General features: G+C 37.0%; 1 protein-coding gene across 2 annotated transcripts in view; it reads left to right on the top strand.

The window, feature by feature from the left end:
* The window catches only part of CDC73 (cell division cycle 73), a 151,701-nt gene extending 147,353 nt beyond the window's left edge, over positions 1-4,348 (top strand). For both annotated transcript variants that reach the window (XM_023737010.1, XM_004382550.2), the window contains 2 exons: positions 2,491-2,632; positions 3,556-4,348. In XM_023737010.1, the coding sequence (XP_023592778.1) occupies positions 2,491-2,632; positions 3,556-3,592 (179 nt within the window). In that variant the 3' untranslated portion in view covers positions 3,593-4,348. The remainder of the gene's footprint in view (positions 1-2,490; positions 2,633-3,555) is intronic.
* The last annotated feature ends 15,782 nt before the right edge of the window (positions 4,349-20,130 follow it).

Below are 20,130 nucleotides of genomic sequence, written 5' to 3'. Positions count from 1 at the left end.
TGGCCCAAAGGTCAGCTTTCTCTCTCCGTGGGCAGGGAAGCCCACTGTACTGTCTCCTGCTGGTCTGTCCTGCCACTGTTTCTCTGCCACAGCTTCTTGCTGACTTCAGTGTTACAGCCCTCTTTCTCTCTCTCTCTGCTGGTTCCAGGAGCTTCTCAGCGCAGGGGTCCCAGCTCCAAAGGACGAGTTCCATTCTTCGCTCTTTTTCCTTGGTGGTGGTGAGATCTTCTCTTTCCCACCTCTGGGATGGCTAATTTCAAGCCCACAGAATGGCAGACCTGACCAGTCCCTTCAGTGGGCCACAATAACTCTGTTTGCACACTCCTACCCAGTCACTTGGGTGGCAGTTACAAGACCATGGCAAGAAAGGCCACACAAAAGCGATCCATTGCACTGCAGTAGGTCATGCATATTTTTAAGAAAGATTTAAAGTAAATTTTACTGAAAAATTAGAAAAATGAAACATGTAGTAAGCAGAATAGAAAGTATTGGTTTGTTGTTTTCATTTAATTCAATAATTCAGAATTTTCTAAAATTCACAAAAATTTTTTACTCAAATAGTATTTTGACAATGAGTTTTCTGAAGCCATAAGGACATAGATATACAGCCTTTTATTAAGTTCAAAATGAATAATTTGTGTCTGATGGAAGGACATTTATTTCTTAAAGCAAGTAATTTAGAAAATAATGTCTAGTTTTTTTTGGGGGGAGGAACATAAATGTATTCATTTTGAATTTCCATCAAAATTTGACCTAGATGATAGCTGTTAACATCAAAAACCAGTAAGCCAGCAAGCAGTATGAAACAAGCAATCCACTCAGTAGTTACCAAAAAAATTAACAAAGTCCATTGCTGAAACCCCTAATATCAGGTGATGATGATAACAGTAACAACCATATATTATATTTTAGGAAAAAAGTGAAAAATTGAAGGGAAAGCTAAGCATTTTACACTTGTACGTGAAAACAGAAAGCTCTACTGATGATAAATTAATTGCAAATACAATAATAAACCAACCGAGATTATTCAACTGGATGATCGGAAGGAGAGAGAGTTTGTAAGCCAATATTTTGTGGTCCACTTGTTACCTATTTGCAGCACACACCAGCTGGGAAGTTTTGCCCTAGAGTCTATTATCTGCTCTGTAGCTGGAGTTATCTTTTTAAAAATGAAAATCGGATGATTTCACTTTCTTGCTGTAAACTTTCCAGTGGCTTACTACCACATTTGGAATACAATTCAGATTCTTTACCATAGCCAAGAAGGTTCTACATGTAGGCCATTGCCTACAAAAAAATTACATGTTTGTAGAATACTGCAGGCCTGCTTCCATCTCAGGGCCTTTGTATCAGCTGTTACTTCTGCCTGAAATCCTCTTCCTCCAGATCATTACTAAACTACTTTTTATTTCATTTAGCTATTTACTTCTAGGTAAGCTCTTCGAAACTCTCAGACTCCTTATCTAAATAACCACCCACTTTGTATTATCTTTTATCCTTATCCTACTTTATGTTTCTTCAATAGCATTTATAGTATCTGAAATTATATTTTATATTTATCCGTTTAACTGTATGTTGACTGTTAGAATATAAGCTCCATGCAAGTGGAGACTTTGTCTTGGTCACTCCTGTATTGTCAGTGCCTAGAACAGTGCATGATATGTAGTAGGCACTTACCTGCAAAATGTTACATATATCTTTGATTGCAATTTGTTTTCCTTCTTCATCACGTCTTACCAAGTCCTGTTAGTTCTCACTCCCCAATTATTCCTTGAATCTTTTTATTGCCATTCATATAGCTCCTACCTAATAGAGGAAATCCATTTCTTCCTCCTCTAGATTTCTAAACTGTATTATTACTCTCTGCCATACACTTTACTCCTTTATATGGCCTACAAGGCCAACATCACTTTGAACCTCTCTGGTCTTATCCCTTCCTTGGATTATTTAACATAATGCAGTTTCATTAAATTTCTTCAATTTCTAGAATAAACCATTTTCTCTTTGAGCATGCTTTTCTTGCTAACTGGATCACTTTTGTTTTGTGTTTGCTTAATTCTTACTCGATCTTTCAGGTTTCAGTTTATATATCACTGCCTCTGCATACCTTTTCTGAATTCCATGATCTTGGTAAGATACTCTTCTGTGTTCCCATGATACCCCATTGCTCTTATTATATTGTGCTTCAGTGGTCTTTTTCTGATCCTTGTCCTTCACTGGACTATATGCATTTTATCTTACTTTGTTCTTCAATATCTAGCAGCTGGCATGTTTAAACATATTTATTGAATTAAGTGTTTTTGAGGATACTATAGTACCTAGTGTCTGTTTAAAATACCACTTTGTTTATAATATAGGTTTGATTCATGGAAGAAAGATTGAATTTATTTTTTAGTTAATGTCCGTATTGAATAATTTTTTATTCTTCTATAAAATGTTGTCATAATTTCGATTGTAGCTTGAATAAAAAATATTATTTCCCCCATATAGTTAAAGCCTTCCATCTCAAGTATGATGAAGTTCGCCTAGATCCAAATGTTCAGAAATGGGATGTAACAGTATTAGAACTCAGCTATCACAAACGTCATTTGGATAGACCAGTTTTCTTACGGTTCTGGGAAACATTGGATAGGTAATTCTCCTCCTAAAATATACTTACACATGTTTTGTTGTAGTAATTTGCCCGTCTTCTCAGCTAGATTTTAAATCCCATAAAGTTGTGAGCCATATTCCCTAATTCCCTTTTTCCTACATTGTCTAATTTGATGCTGATCCATAATAGATAATTAATAAATATCTGTTGATATATTGACTTCAGAAACAGATGGAGAAAGGATTTATAGCCTGGTAGAAAGAACAGTGAACTCTGAGTCAGAAGGCCTAGATTTCAGTCTTGATTTTGTGATCTGGCTCTCATTAACTGTATGATCTTTCTGAACCTCAATTTTCTATCTGTTGAAAGGCTTGGATTAAATGATCCCTACATATTTTGCCACCACTGATAGGTCTTTGACTCCAGATTTGTTTGAGTTATGGGTAGATCATGAAAGGAACTGAATTTTTGAATTTATTTACTTGTATAGATAGAGTTCTTAAAGCCCTTTACAAAAACAACAGTTTTATAATTGGAAAATTTAAGAACAGTGTATGACCACACTTGGTACTATTGAATCTGTTGCTCTCTTTGAAGAGCTCTTTAAAACTTTCTTGGTTAAAATTTCTCACTGGATATTATGGGTTACCTCAAAGTCAGATTGAAGTAACCCGGTATGATTATAACTGTTATAATATGCTAAAGAGAAACATTTATCATTTTAGTCAGGAGCTGTTGGATTATAGGATGTAATGAGAGGAATATGTTTCATCTAGATTACTTCAAAAGCATTTAGATTTCCAAAGGTCACAGTATCAGGTTTCTAGTTTTTAAGAGAACACATTTTCTTGCACAGGCAATTTTAAAGATTTAAGAAATGTCAGTTTATTTTTTACATGTAATCTAAAAATTCTAAAATTTCTGTAATCATTATAACCTATTTTAATATTATTATTTTTCAGGTACATGGTAAAGCATAAATCCCACTTGAGATTCTAAATTACTTGGTTTCCCCTTTTTCTGGAAATTTGGATTGAGAAGCCTGGATATACCTTGATCTAAAGACTGAGACTCAAGCTTTATGAATTTATCGAGAACTTACAAATGAAGAAGGTCACTGATATTTTATAAGACCTTATTTGATGCTTTGTGCTTCAAAGGGATGCCTGTCATCCATTATAAGCAAACTTTTTGGCTTACAACTATTTTTTTAATATTAGCCTTCTAGTCTGTAACGGAAATTGTATATTTTGATAGATGTTTTTTCTCCATTGGTTTAATTAGCATTACTTAAAATTTGTTTCTTTAGAAAATAAATACAGGTTACAAATGTGTGTATATTTAGAGATTATAAGGCTCTCTAAGTCATCTTGCTTCTGATTTTTCATTGCTCTGTTGTTCCTTTTATTGAAAATACTATGTTATGAATGGAATTAAATTTTAGTCTCTGGAATTTTTTCCAAAACTAAACAAAGGAATGTGACTACTTTGAATGAATCAAAATGTCAACTTGTATGTATACTATATCTACATTTACTCTTTATTTAAAAAGGAATAATGAAAAATCAAGAACAATTATTCAGTTTTGGCTGAACTGTTCAGCCTTTCCAATACTTCTTTACTTTTAATGAATACATTTAATGAATGTATATTCTTTTCACTGACTTTGGTGATTTTAAAATTTAGGATGATATATTTCTATCTGTGATATCTTTCCACTTGAAAAATCTCAAAACACAGATTAAAAACCTAATAGGCTCTAGTACTTTTTATTTTGGGAGCCAGAGTATGGTTTGGGGGAAGGAATATGTATCAGCCCTCCTGCAGTGTAACATTAACTTCCTTACCTTTTCTCATAAGTTCATCTTTGATTCTTATTTTATATGGTGTAGCGTTTTTAGTCTTCTGTTTCTAAGCATGTCCAGTCTTGGAGTTCTTATCTTCCATTATCCTTAAATATTGATAAACTCTCCCAGGCACCAAAGAACACATTTGCTTAAGTGTCTGAACAGAAATAAGATAAAAACACTGGTATTTTTATGTGCTTATTAATATGGTATAAAAATATAAAACCTATATTTTAACTTAGTAAAATATTTTACTACTTCTCTATTGTAGAGACAGAGGGTTGCATTCAAGGTACAGCAAATGAGCATTTTCCTTGAGTCTTGATTTCACCTTTTGTTCCTTACAGGCAACTGGGAGCCTTTACTTCCCTGAAGAGTTTTTGCTTTTAGCATCATTGCTTATCATTCAGTCTTGTGTCATTTTTTTTCCTCCATTTTTTTTTTTTCCCCTGTGATCTATGTTAGGTTAACGTGTTCTGTAAACATTTAGCACTTTTTTATGTGTTAAGCTGACATTACCTAGTTTCTTTGTGAAGTTTAATGCTAGCATAGAAATGAGAAGTGCTTATTATTTATTTTTCAAGTAACCACAAAAATCCATGCCAGTAGTAAATAGAGAAGATATTTATTCATCAGGAATTCACAAGGCTCTTCAGAAGAAAAACAGTCAGCATTTTAAATGACCAGATTTTACTATATTTGCAAAGTTTGAACAGATTCTGCCCCTTTCTCAAAGATAAAACGCAAACTTGTTCGCATTAGAATTTCTCAGCTTACAAATCTGTTTTCAAAATTTTAAGGTATAATTATGTATTATATAAACCTTCTCCAAGATGACATAGTCAAGGACTAGCAATCTAGTATTTTAATGTAAGATTACTTGTTAAGACTACTACCAGTGGACATGAACTACCTTTCCATAAAGATTTTTAGTATTTATACTTATGTATGAATTTTACTTGATACAGAATGTGGTTAAAATTGGTGACATCTATTTGAACAGAGTTTATTTTTCTATTTTGAATTTGCCTTATGTATATTCAAAGGTTTCTGGAAATACTATAAGGAACATTAGGTCGGAGAAGTACAAATATGCTATACCATATATTTTAAAATCAGACCCTTAATACATGTTTTTTTTGGGGGGGGCAGTTCAGTCCCTTATTTAGGTCCATGTAATTAATTTTATAACCATTAATTATATTAAAAAAAATTTCGAGCCAGTCACTACTCATTCTCCCATGACACTATTATTAAAGTCCTACAGCAGCGCCTTGCACATAGTAGGCATTCAGTAAAAATTTATATGCGTGAATGAATGAGGTATTTTCATTGTAACTGATTTATTACAAAAGAAGCAGTTTGACTATACTTCGTCTTGGAAGTTTGACAGCACTGATCTACAGAGAATAAAGAGGCATCAGCAGAAATTTTAATGGAAATAAAGTGCTCATTAATAACCTTGATTTACAGATAAGTTACTGTTAACTGGAGACACCCTTGTTTGTTCAACCTGTAAACAAAAGCTGTATTTCTTTATTCATAGGACAGTCTGAGTCAGGTAACAGTAAGAAGCTTTTAGGTTTAAATCAGTAGCTCTTAAGTCTGCCTGCACATTAGAATCATTTGGGGAACTTGAAAAAAATACTGATGCCTGAATCCTATCCATATAGATTCTGATTTAAATTATTGGAGATTCTGAAACATCTCCAGGTAACTTTAACGTGCAGGAAGGATTGAGAATCAGTGGTGAAGTTTGTTATTGAAAACAATACCAGTATTAAATGTTGTGTTTTCTTCTCCTCCTCCTCCTCCTGTTTTTTTTTTTTTTGGTGGTCACCCTTTGCAGTAGGCCATCACCATTATTGGTAGTTTTTGGCCTATATCCCATAAAATGACAAATCCAAACCTCAATTATTTATTTAATATAAAAGGAGTATTTTGCTGTTTAATATTTAAACAATGTTTAATATATTTCATTATAAACTAGTATTATAGCTTATTTTTTCCCATGTGTCCATATCCATTACTAACTTTTTTTTTTAACAGCATGACAGCAGTCCATACAGAAATAACTAATTCTTAATAAGGAAAATCTCAGTCATTTTTTAAGGTAGAAGGAAGTAAAGTATTAATTCTTATCTGCCATGCAGAATGAAACAATTACAGTTTGCTTATGAAAGGAAAGAGACATACTTTTGAATTGGTCTACACAGAAAAGTGAAATAAATTATTCATTTAAATACGATTCATTATCTAATAAACATTGAAGGGAATATTTTTCCTAAATAAAAGTTTTTTGTGACTCCTAACAATATTTAAGCGATGGCATTGTTCTTTTTTGGAGGGTGGGGAGGGGGTGTTCAGTTGCCATGTTTCTTACTATATCATATAAACAGTTCTGCTTTATTGATGTTAATAATAGAAATAATGAGAGGATATACGTATGTGGTCAAAAATAATGTCACATTGTCAGTTAACTCGTATCTATTGAACTCATGTAGTGTGTAAAATTCTTTGAGACCACAATAGATTTTATAAAATTACAAAAGCCAGTTAAAATGAATAGCCTGGAAAGTGGCTTTAAACATTTGTATTTTGAAATTGCTTATTTAAATGCATAATTATAACTAAGAGAAGTTTATTAAAGCTTTCACGCACTTTTTTTTAAGATCCTCGCTAAAGAAATGGTTGGTATTTATCAGGCTAAAGTTTATGTAGAATGCTGAGGAAAAATAATTTATAAAATAAGTACTCTAGAAATATACTCTCAATTGAAAAGCTGACAACTTTTTTCTTTTTTTTAAAGAAAACATGAAAAATGCATTTAATTTCATTGCCTTAGTTTTACTTGACTGAATCTCCACTATTTCTTCCCTTAGGTTTGAGATTTCGCCTGGTTGGTTTAACCATTACAGGCAGTCCCCAGGTTACAAACTAGATCAGGTCCTAACTGTGTCTTTAAGTCGAATTTGTAGGTCGATCGGAACAGGTGCATACTGTTCTTATTTAGCCTTACTTGTAGTACAATGATTTAGAAGCTGCACGGGCAGCAGGTGAAGGTGCAAGTAGGGCTTGGTTCAGTTGTTTCAAAGTGAGGGTAAATTTACATAACATTAAAGGGCAAGTTGTCAGTCTGAAATTTGGAACCCGGGGTCTTAACTGTATATATTAACTTTAAAAGTAGAAAGGGTAGAAATAACTGAATTCAACCTAAATTAAGAATTGTATTAGAAATTTTGAAATGCCATGTCCTGTATGTTCTGATATATTTATTACCACATTTGGAAGTACATTGACTCTGGCATGGTTTTTATATTAATATGCTGAAGTAGTAACTAAGGAAAAGTTGAAATGTATAATGTGTAAAGAATTATTTTTAGTAAATGAGTATAGATAACAATACTTTCAGATTGCTGATCTGTTTGGGTTTATGTGCATTATTTTAGGTAATGTTTATAAGAGTATTTTGGAATTTACAAATGTATGCTGTTTGCTGAAATGCAGTAAGCATTTTTAAGTGAGTTAAGCTAATCAAATAAAACCAGTTTTATTGCCAAAATTCAACAAGTGAGGTGATACTATGTCAAATTTAAGCAAATGATCTTTCCAGGGATTTTGTTTGCCATTGAATTCCATTTCTGTCCACTTTAAATTTACTAAAAAGTTATTTAACCTCCAAGTTTGACTGTAGTGTTTAATATGTAATGAAGTTCATGTACATAGAGTACGCACTATAAATGATTGTTTAACCGCCAGTTTGTACTATTTGTCAAGTGAAGTGGTTCTGTTACCGCAGTAACGCGGATGGGAGCTGCCTTCCACAATAGCCAATTCTGAGACGGGTGAGGTGAGCAGCAAGAGGTTTATTATATATCGATACATAGGAGACAGAGGAGAATAGAATCTTCCAAAGAACCCATCTCCCCTGCTGGAGATCAGCTGAACGCTTTTATAGGGACAGGATTACGGATCTTAGAAGTTGGTGTTAGTTTCCCCTTGAGGTGGTGATGTCTCAGATGAGTTAATCTTCTCCTGGTATTCTTGGGGGTTATCTGGTGACATCCTGGTTTTTCTTGTTGCAAGATGGGTGCTTTGTTTGGTTTTCATCCTTAGATCATTATCACTGGTTTTCTACCCTCCAAGGAAGAACATCAGTTAATCTTAAACCGTTTGTGGGGACTGGAGAAACAAGATCATGAGACAATGTGGCAGTTAGCAATGGGGAGTAAATAATAGTGAACCAGGCCTCTGCAGCCACTTGCAGTTCTGGAATCGAGCTTATGTTTGGGCTGCCTTTGTTGTTGTTGGGTGCTGTCAAGTTGGTTCTGACTCATAGCGACCTCATGTACAACAGGACAAAACACTGCCTGGTCCTGGCCTGCCTTATGACCTGATAAAATGTTCTGCTCATTCCGATCGCATTTCAGATCAGAACCTAATTGATTTCAGGTTTAACTGTAAATAAAACATTTTGTAGTACTTGACCTTAAGAGTCTTTGGGACATTTTTACCCTTCCTCCTTCCCAACCAAAAAAAATTACATTCAACCATAGAGGCAGAAACTGTCTTGTTGGGGGTAGGGTATCAGTGGTGAGAGTCTTTAGATTGAGTGATTCAGGAGATCTGTCAGGGACAGTGTTTCTCTTTTTGGAAATATGTTTTCACTTTGAAAACAAATGAGTTAAATCCATTTATAGTCTCCTTTTCTGTTTCATTTTAATCGTAAAAAAATTAATGAGATAGTTAAACAATGTAGAGAATCAGAATTCTTCCAGGAAGGTAACGGGCTACATGTACTGCTGAACTTCCACGTTATGGTCAAATTTCCGGTCGTTATTATAATTGAACTAAGGGTGTATCCTGGTAAATTACATTATCTTTACAGCTTATCAAATCTCCTGATTTTAATATAGTTTGAAAACAAACTGTACTCCCATGTAAGCAGATCATTAAAAGCATCATCAGTAGTGCTAGTAGTAATGTGTGAATCTTCTGCAACAAAATTTCTTTAATGAAGAGTTTAATGGGCCGTATTCGAACTTAATTTCCATTTAATTCATAAGTGCCCACTGAATATGTATTTTATTCTGCTTTTCTGTTCCTTTGATATCTGCTTTTGGGTGAACATCTCCATAACTAAAATAGATAAGGTGTGAGTTGTAAATGCTGTTGAATCTTTTTAAGGCTCAAAGGTGCTGGTATATAAATAATAGCACATTGCCAAATAAGCTTTTCCCCCTTCTAAAACATTTTCTTCTTACATTTAATCATACAATGATCAGCATTTACGATGGGTTGGAAGACTTTTTCCTCTCAATTTTATTAAATGACCGTTAAAACATCTTTGGAGAAGGCTTTGTTGTGAGTCTGCTAATAATTATTTGTAGAGCTTCTGGCATAGAATTATTTATGTTTTATAATTTACCCTCATGCATAGAATGCTGATTTGTATTACACAAATAATGTAAATAGGGTTGAGACGATAGTGAAGCGTAAAGCATCTGAGAGATTCGGTTTATCACACTTAGGCCGTTACTTATAAATGGAAACACATTGGGTGTACAGAATTCACTGTGAGAAAATATGATAATGTATACTCACAGAAGAACTGGCTTCACAGAGTTAACATTATTAAAACTAAATGTAATGGCATCTATCTCTCTTTTTTTAATTGATAAATGATATAAGCATGTTTTTCCTTTAAAATGGAACAGTTTGAGTTTATTGAGTGTGTGTGATGGTTGGGGGAGATCAGATGAGCTTAATCATGACTTACCCTCACTTGTTTTAGCACAGCTGGCCCTGGTGGCATCGTGGTTAAGAGCTCAGGCTGCTAACCAAAAGGTCGGCAGTTCAAATCCACCAGTTTCTCCTTGGAAACTCTATGGGGCAGTTCTACTCTGTCATATGAGGTTGCTATGAGTCGAAATTGACTCGATGGCACACAATAACAGCAATGTTCACGGAGGAGTTTCTAGGTGGTGCAGAGGGTTAAAGCAACCAGCTGCTAACTGAAAGACTGGTGGTTTGAGTCCACCCAGAGGTGCCTTGGAAGAAAGGCTTGGCAATCTGTTTCTGAAAAATCAGCCATTTAAAACCCTATGGAGTCACTGTTGAGGTTCACCCTTCAGCCAAAGATTAGACAGGCACATGAAACAAAACGAGACTAAATGGACACAGGACACATCAGCCTAGGGCCTAGGGTGAGAAGGCAGGAGGGGACAGAAAAGCTGGTAATAGGGAACCAAGGTCAAGAAAGGGAGGGTATTGACATGTCTCAACCAATTGTGGCAATGAGTGTCGCAAAACAATATGTATATTGTTTAATGAGAAACTAATTTGTTCTGTAAACCATCTAAGGTACAATAAAAAAAAAATTAAAAAAAGGTAGCAGTTTCACACACATTGAATAAAAATAAATACTAAAAAAAAAAAACTGGAGCACAGTTCTACTCTGATGCACACGGAGTTGCCATGAGTTGGAATTGACTCAGTGACAACTGATTTGGTTGGTTTTTGGTTTAATGTTCATGGTGTTTTTCAATGTTAAACAGTTTTAAAACGTTTGTATTCTTATGTAATTTTTAGATTTGTCCCATAATGTACCATTGAGTACAAAAAGGAAGTGCTTAGGGTTACTGATGATGAAATCAACTGAGAAGCATAAGAATAGTTTAAAAGCTGAAGCAAATAGTCGGAATTTGAGAAGAAATTATATGGGAACGTCAACTCTGGAAGCATAGTAGGATTTGGACAGTGTTGTATACTTTTGGGGTTTGTGGTTATAAGTTTAAGTAGGCAAACCTAATGTGTGATACATCTCTAGCAACATTTAGCTGCATGATTGATTGCAAGTGCAGAGACAGCAAATAGTTAATTATTTGATAGGAAGTAAAAGCAGCCAGGAGTTGACGTTATTTGCAAGGTGGTGATTATAGCACTGGAACACGGATTCTCAGCTTTGCAAGGCAATAAGTGATAGAAGAATGGCGAGGAAGTGGCACACTCTTGTGAACTGAAAGCCTCAATGAGATGAGGCTGCAAGTGAGCCTGAAAAATGAAGAGTAGTGGTCAAAGGATGAGATACAAGCAATCCCCAGGTTACAAACAAGATCTTTTCCTGTGCCTTTAAGTCGAATTTGTAGGTAAGTCAGAACAGGTGCATAGGTTTCTTTTTTTAGGTGGCGCAGTGGTTAAGAGCTACGGTTACTAACCAAAAGGTTGACAGTTCGAATCCACCAGCCCCTCCTTGGAAACCCTATGGGGCAGTTCTACTCTACCTTACAGGGTCACTGAGTCAGAATCAACTCGACGGCAATGATGTTTTTTGGGTCTTTTTTTAAACGGCAGTAGAAGAAAAGGCTCGAAGCCTTTTTATCATGTTTTAAAAACAGCAGGTGCAGCAGGTGATTGTGATGAAGAATTTGTTGCAAGTAGGGGTTGGTTCACTTGTTTCAAATTGAGGGCAAATTTACATGATATTAAAGGGCAAGTATGAGTTTCCATAGTCAGATGTTCGTAACCCAGGTGCTGCCTGTACGTGAAATAGAGATTTCAGAAGTGATAAAATACTGACTATAAAAAGTCGAGACCTTAGACTTTGCTGGGATAGAGGAGGAGGAGATATTGAGGTGAGGAATCAAGGATCTGTCAGGTTATGATTATTCATATGAATTATTAAAACAGAATGACACAGTAGGGGTGACAGGGAGGACAGTCATAGGCTAGTGACTGATGTTGTTGGCAACAAGAAGATGGTAACTGGATAACATGAGCTTAATAGGACCCGTGCTCAAAACAAGTTTTGGCTTTGTATCGAGATCAGTGAATGAATGTAGGTTTAGAGGTTTTAAGATTACTTGGTAAAATGTAAGCAGTAAGGTCATTTTAATGACTCCCTCCACCACTGGTCCCATTAGCCTACATTGTGAGGGCTTTTACTATATAAGTGTAAATTTTTGACAGCCTTCCCACCTTCTCTGAGTCTTATTTGTCTTCTTCAGCCTGCTCCCATGTGAATCTGGTTCTTGCGTTTTCCATCTGTGGCCTGAGTTTACTAGGGGTGGGTAAAACATTTTTTGGGAGTTATACTGTCTTCTGAGGTTTCAGTAAGTGCACATCTCATTAACTAGAGGAGAGCACTTTAAATGGCAGAGCACTGCAGAAATTCAGTTGCTGGTGATAGGAAAGGGTTTTTCATTTCTGAGGGTTTTTCTTTGACTTTTCTCCTGGCTGCCTCTTCACTTATTACTTCATTTGCTTTGTTCTGGATTTTGGGTGAGAATTCTTACAATGTTGTCAGTTTCTTTTCCTACAGTGAAGTGGGTATGATGCTATTGTGAGCCGTATGGAAATCTTACCTGAATGTGTTTCTTTCCTAGTTTTTTTGTTTTTGGGGGTTTTTTTTGGTCAGCATGAGGTTGTGTACCTTTTATTGTTTGGTGGCTGATGATTTTATTGTGACTTTCTCCTCCTCCCTGGCTCCCCTGCAAATTCCTTAATTGTTAAGTACGATCCAGCTGTGACCAACTTTACTCCATTGTCTTCACCCAGAAGTGACCTTACCTTTTCTTGGCAGAGAAAATAAATGTCACCAACTTCCCAGTACTGTATTTCACAAACATGTATCCATATGATAAGAATCCTTTTCTCCTTTCCTTCTAGTACAGTGGGTTTAAATGTCCTGTCGCCCATCAGGGTCTTTTCCATTTATATGTTCTTTTACCACCTTTTCCACTTTATCATGAATTTGTCACTCTTGTTATTTCCTCTCTTTTCTTGTATTTTCATCCTGTACTTACTCCTTTTCATCCACTTTTAAACTTGTTTGCCCCTTCGTCTTAAACAAACAAGGTTCTGGGAAGATGGCTTCAAATATATGTCCTTAACTCCCTCCCCTCAAACTCTCTCTATTCCATATGCCAACTACCTCTCTTGAATAGAGCAGTCGCTGTGGGTTTGGAGCTTTTGAGGGGTGGAGTGTATGCTACCTCTTGATTCTGCCAGAGCATGGTGGGGGAAACGTCCTTGATTTTTCTTTTTAAATCCAGATAGGGCCTATAGACGTGCAGCTGTGGTGCCTCCAGCAAGGATCTGAGGTCTGAAAAGAGCCTTGATCTCAAAGACCCATGGACTTAAAGGAAAAATGGTGCAGGTTCACATGTGTGGTACAAGGAAAATCTAAGCTTCAGAGTATGTGCTGCTGTACGGTGGACTGGGAGACGGCATGCTCTTGTAAATAGAGGAAACAAGGTAAAAGAGATGTTTCTTCTGATGTCTGTGATGGGGGACTGACAACCTGCTGGTTGCCCATCGAAGCAGAGAGAACTAGTTTCAGTTGTTCACGGGTTTATCGCCTTTCAAAGTATCCCACAGTTTTGACTTGTGCCAAAGGGTAAATGAGTAAAGGAAAATAGTCTAAGGAGACATAAAGGAAAATAACCTCCAGAGAGAAGAAACACTCATAAATGGGTGGTGAAAAAGAATTGCTGGTGGAAAATGGATGACTAATTTTGCAAAAGTACATGAGATTCAATCGCAGTGTGAACTTTCTAGAACTAAAAATAAAAAACTGCAAATTAAAATGTAGAAAAAAAGTATGGCCACTGTTGAAGAGCAGCTTAGTGGCATGGGATATCATGTAGAGGTAGTTATCTCTAACAAAGCAAAACCTAAAGACAGGGAGACTAACAAGAATAAAAAACACTTGGTAGGTTCTTCAATGCAAGTAAGTGAAGAATCACAAGGAGAAAAATGCACAGACCGAGAAGGACACAATTAGTAAATACTACAGGAAGATTCACTAGTTTGAAAGGTTTGAAAATCTCACTATGTGGGTTCCAGGCAACACTGAGGGAAAAAAGAGAGATTTCATGCAAGTATTGGAGTAGCCCTGGTGGCGCAGTAGTTAAGCGCTTTGAACCCACCAGCTGCTCCATGGGAGAAAGATGCGGTAGTCGTCTTCTGTAAAGATTACAGCCTTGGAAACCCTGTGGGGCAGTTCTGTTCTGTCCTGTAGAGTCACTATGAGTATGAATTGACTGAGCGAGTTAGGCAGGTAGTGAATTCAAATATTGTTTACTTCATGCCAGTGACAAGCACTGGGGATACAGGGTAAACAGCATTGCCATGCGCTTACTGAGTGACAGAAAATAGGCAATAAGTGTATTAGTGTGTCTCAGGTGGTAATAAGTGCTACAGAAAAAAATGAAAGAGTGACTAGGCCATGTTGGGATTAAGGTGGTGGGAGGATGTGCTATTTTATATGGGTGGTCAGAGGCAGCTCAGATAAAGTGACATCTGAACAATGATTTGAACGAAGTGAAGAAGCCAGCTTTGTAAATATCTGTTCAGCCAGCTCTAGCCAGCCACCACAGGTGTGGGGACCCACAGGAGAGACACCACACACGTGTGGGGACCCACAGGTAAGTGCATATTTGGTTTTTCAAGAAACTGTCCAACTATTTTGGTTGTACCATTTTACATTTTCATCAGCAGTGTATGAGAGATTCTCCACAACCTTCTAGCATTTGATATCCACAGTTTTTTATTTTAGCTGTTCTAATAGATGCGGAGTACCTGGGTGGTGTGAAAGATTAACATTCGGTTGCAAACTGAAGGTTGGAGGTTAAAGTCCACCCAGAGGTGCCTCAGAACAAAGTCCTGGCTATCTACTTTTAAAAACCCTATGGAGAACAGTTTTATTCTTTGGGTAGCCGTGAGTGAGAATTGACTTGATGGCAAATTATTTGGTTTTGGTTTAATAGGTATGTAGTAATATATCATCATGGTTTTAATTTGCATTCCTTAATGGCAATGATGTTGAACTTATTTTTATGTACTTAATTACTGTCTGTATGCCCTTTGGTGCTCATGTCTTTTGCCTGTTTTCTAATTGGATTGTTACTGTTTTTACTGTTGAGTTTTGAGAGTTCTTTAAATAGGCATTTCTCACTTTATGTGATTCCAATATGCATAAATTTCAGTTGCCATGGTTTAAGGAAGTAACATGGTTCAAACTTCAGTTACCAGGGTATATTAACTGTAATGGCATAAAACACAAACTTTGTTGCTAGCTCTTCAGTCCACAAATAGTAGCATAACTAATAGATGCACATTATAATCAGTGATGTATCACCACATTTCTTTCAAAGTCTGTTGGTGATTGACCACCAACCGGACATTTGTTAGAGATCTAAATGTGTAGTTGTGTTACCTCCTTGTCTCCCAGTGATAAACCCATGTGACGTTTTACAAAAATGGATAATTGAAAGAGGAAATTGGCCAACAAAGATGAAAGTGCAGCACAGAAACAAAAACTGATAAAACAAAGTGAAATTCGAGTTAAATATATAAATGCTCACTATGAGAATGTTGATATTGCTGCCATTCAAGAGACACTATATATGCAGCCAGAGGAGTTAAGTGAAGGTAAACTTCTAGACATAAATGAGGAAAGTGGTTGTGTGAAAAGGATGAAGGTGTCCCAGGGGAAGTAGCAAAAATCTTTAAAGGAACTCCTGGAAATATGACATTGAAGACACAGTAGATAAAATATTGGAAGCTGATCCAAACTTAGGAGTATGACAATTCAAGGAACAGGAAAGATGCTCGCTCTGTATTGTAAGTTACACAGTCAGAAGGCCAACACTATTCAAACTACTCTTGATAAGCTCTCTACAAAGAAATAAAACTTAAATACTCAATGTTCCTAATGTTTTAAATTGCAATGTACTAAAATAATTTTACTATTAAAAATTTCCCTATACATTTATAAATAAGAATTTTTAATGTTTAAAACATTTTTTTAAGTCATGGGACGATAGTATCTTTTCCCACTGATTAAGAGTGTCTACACAGTTTCAGCTTGCATGGTATTTTCACAGTCCTACACTACTATGCAAAGTGAAGGCTGCCTATTACATTTCAGTTATGAGTCCTTTGTTGGATATGTGGTTTGCAAATATTTTCTCTCAGTCTGTAGCCTGCACTTTGTTCCTCTCAACAGAGTCATAGAGCAAGTTTCTAATTTTGATGGAGTCCAATTTATAATTTTTTTTAATGAATCATGCTTTTGGTGTCATATCTAAGAACTCTTTACCTAATCCTAGATCTCAAAGATTTTCTCCTATATTCTAAAACTTTCATAGGTTTACATTCTACATTTAAATCCATGATTTTTTTTTTTAATTGTACTTTAGGTGAAGGTTTACAGAACAAATAGTTTCTCATTAAACAGTACACATTGTTTAATGACATTGGTTAACAACCCCACGAAATGTCAACACTGTCCCTTCTTGGAGGACCTTGTTTTTTTTTTATTTGGTAAAAATATCCGTAGCCAAAGATACACCATTTCAAAAATTTCTTCATGTACAATTCAGTGACACCGATTACGTTTTTCCAGTTGTGCTGCTATTCTCACTGTCCTTTTCCAAATTATTCTATCACCATTATCTTCAAACTCACTGCCCCCTAGGCTTCCCATCAGACCTTTTGAGTTGCTGTTGTCAGTTTGATCTCACATAGATTATTCTTTTTTTTTTTTGTACTTCAGATGGTTTACAGAACAAAATAATTTCTCATTAAACAGTACACATATTGCTCTATGACAATGGTTAACAACCCCATGACATGTCAACCTTGTCCTTCCTCAACCTTGGGTTCCTTATCACCAGCTTTCCTGCCCCCTCCTTCCTTCTAGTCCTTGTCTCTGGTCTGCTGTGCCTCGTTAGTTCCTGTTTTGTTTTAAGGGTTGTCCAATCCCTGACAGAACGGTGAACCTCAGGAGTTACTTCACCACTGAGCTAAAATGGTTTCCGGGGGCCATACCCTGGGGGTTTCTCCAGTCTCTGTCAGGCCAGTAAATTTGTTCTTTTTTTGTGTGCTAGAATTTTGTTCTACATCCTTCTACTGCTCTGTCCTAGAGAAATAAGAGCCATCACATGAATACACATATGCACACCCATATTCATTGCAGCACTGTTCACAATAGCAAAAAGATGGAAACAACCTAGATGCCCATCAACAGATGAATGGATAAACTATGGTACATACACACAATGGAATATTATGCAACAATAAAGAACGATGAAGCTGTGAAGCATCTCATAACATGGATGAAACTGGAGGACATTATCCTGAGTGAAATAAGTCAATCTCAAAAGGACAAATATTGTATGAGACCTCTACTGTAAAAACTCATGAAAGTTTGCACACAAAAGGAAACAATCTGGACTTCCAGCAAAATGGTGCTCTAGGCAGAAGCACCATGCTGTCACTCCACAGCAAAGATCTGAAAAACTAAGCCGGACAGAGGAAACAATCCTGACACCCTAAAACATCAAATGAACAGAGAAAGAACTCAGCCAAGCACCAAATGGAGTGAGAAAACTGACAGAGAACGGAGAGCGAGGAGAGATTCATGCAGAGGTCCCCATCAGCTAACGCAGCGTGGATCCACCATCTTGGACTCCTATTGGAGACCAGCAAATGGGGTACGAGAAAGCAGCTTCACGGAGCTTCCAGCCGGAAACAAAACAACTGGTAATTTGCGATATACACTTTCCTACCCCCCACCCTTCTTCATTCCCACTCGGCCTCCTCTGCTTCCCGCGGCCACAATCTCTTGTCCAGGAAGCACCGGCTGCTTGGATTCCACACACCTGAACGGGCCAGCTCTCTGAGTGCCATTTGTTGGCTGCCAGTGTTGCTTTTTTCCGCTTCTATTGATTTCTTTCTTACCTCTCACCACCTCCCCTTACTTTCGCTCAAATACCTGGCTCCGTGCGCCATCTTTGCTTCTTCCTGAGGGGCTGCGGAGCTCCAAGTGTGGAGTTGCTTTCCGGTCTGGGCTGCCATGCTGGTGGGATCCTGGGGCTTTTGTTTGTTTGTATTGAATTGTCTGTTTTCTTTTGCTTTTCTTGAGTTGGGAAACCATTCTGGCCAGGCGGTGCTGCGTGGCTTGGAATCTACTCCCTCGGCTTGCACAGATGTGCAGAGGGATCCCTGAGAACATTTCTTTTTTCATTTTTTTTTTTCTGTTTTTTGGGGGGCTTTTCTTGTTCTTTTCTTTTTTTTTGAATTTGTTTTGTTTTCTTTTCCCTCTTTTTCCCTTTTTGTCTTTCTTCATTGCTCAGTTTCTCGTCTCTATATCTTCCTTCTCTTTCTGTTCCCTAAATACCTGGCGTTGTATACCTCTGCGCCTTCTGGCCAGGCTGTGCTGCAACGCCTGAGAACAACTTCCCCAGACCTCATAGCTGCACCAGTGGGATCCCTGGGAACTTTGCTGTTCTTTTCCCTTTCTGATTTTTATTTATTCATTCTTTTTTTTCCTTCCTCTTCTCGTTTTTGTTTTTCTCCGTTTCATGGTCTCTCGTCTCTCCAGTCCAACAGCAAGCTCCCCTAGCATTCTTTTTTGTTTGTATGTGTTTGGCTCCTGTTCCTCTCTCCTATCTCCCATATCCATCTTAGCTCCACACATAGCAATCTCCCCGCTACATCCTGCCTACCTGTACCGTGCACTTAACATCGCGCCACCAAGCAGCACAGGCATGGCCTACTGGAACCTGCCCTGCACTGATTACCGACCCGCCCTGGTGGCTGTAGTGAGTGCCACAGACAACCCATCCCAGTGGCTCCTCTTCAGCTGGAACTGCCCTGCCGTACCATATCTGAGTGACTGACCCTGCCCATTGGATAAGGAGGCGAAAAGTATTGTGCCCACAGATGAGCAGACAACAAAGAGCACATGGCCCACCTGCTCAGAAACAGCCAAACTGAAAAAAAAAAGGGACGAAACAAACAAATCTACAATCAATAAATGAGAAAAATAACTACTGAATGCCCCAAAGACAGACAATATCAAAACATTTACAAAAACAGGACAGGAGGGTTCCAGTAGGCGTCCAAAATAAAACACCAGATGACATTCCAGTGGAAGAAAAGGCACTAGAACTACCTGATAGGGAATTCAGATCTCTAATACTCAGAATTCTTCAAGAGCTGAAGCAAAAAGCAGACAAAAATGAGGAAAAAATAGACAAATTCATGGAAAATACAGACAAAAAATGGAAGAATTCAGGGAAATAATGCAAGAACAAAATGCCAAAATAAATTCACAACTAGAAATTATACAAAAACAACAATTAGAAATCCAAAAGATAATAAGATTTCAGAAATGGTGTCATAGAAGGGCTGAGAAGCAGATTTGAAACGGTGAAAGACAGGATCAGTGGAATTGAAGACAAACACTTGGATACAACTCTTGAGGAAAACTCAGAAAAAAAGAACAAAGAAAAATGAAGAGACCCTGAGAGTTATGTGGGACACAATCAAAAGCAAAAATCTGCGAGTGATTGGAGTTCCAGAACGGGTAGAAAACAGAAAACACAGAGAGGATCATAGAAGAACTGCCGACAGAAAACTTCCCCAGTATTATGAAAGATGAAAAGCTGGCCATCCAAGAAGCTTAACGAACCCCATATAGAAGAGACCCCAAAAGAAAATCACCAAGGCATATCATATTTACACTCACCAAAACCAAAGACAGACAAAGAATCCTGAGAGCATCTCGTGAAAAACAAGAAGTCACATAGAGAGGAGAAACAATAAGACTAAGCTCAGATTATTCGGCAGAAACCATGCAGGCAAGAAGGCAATGGGATGACATCTATAAAACCTTGAAAC

This window comes from Trichechus manatus, unplaced genomic scaffold (genome assembly GCF_000243295.1).
Source record: "Trichechus manatus latirostris isolate Lorelei unplaced genomic scaffold, TriManLat1.0 scaffold00095, whole genome shotgun sequence".
Lineage (NCBI taxonomy): Eukaryota > Metazoa > Chordata > Mammalia > Sirenia > Trichechidae > Trichechus > Trichechus manatus.
This window is presented reverse-complemented; position numbering and strand designations above follow the sequence as displayed.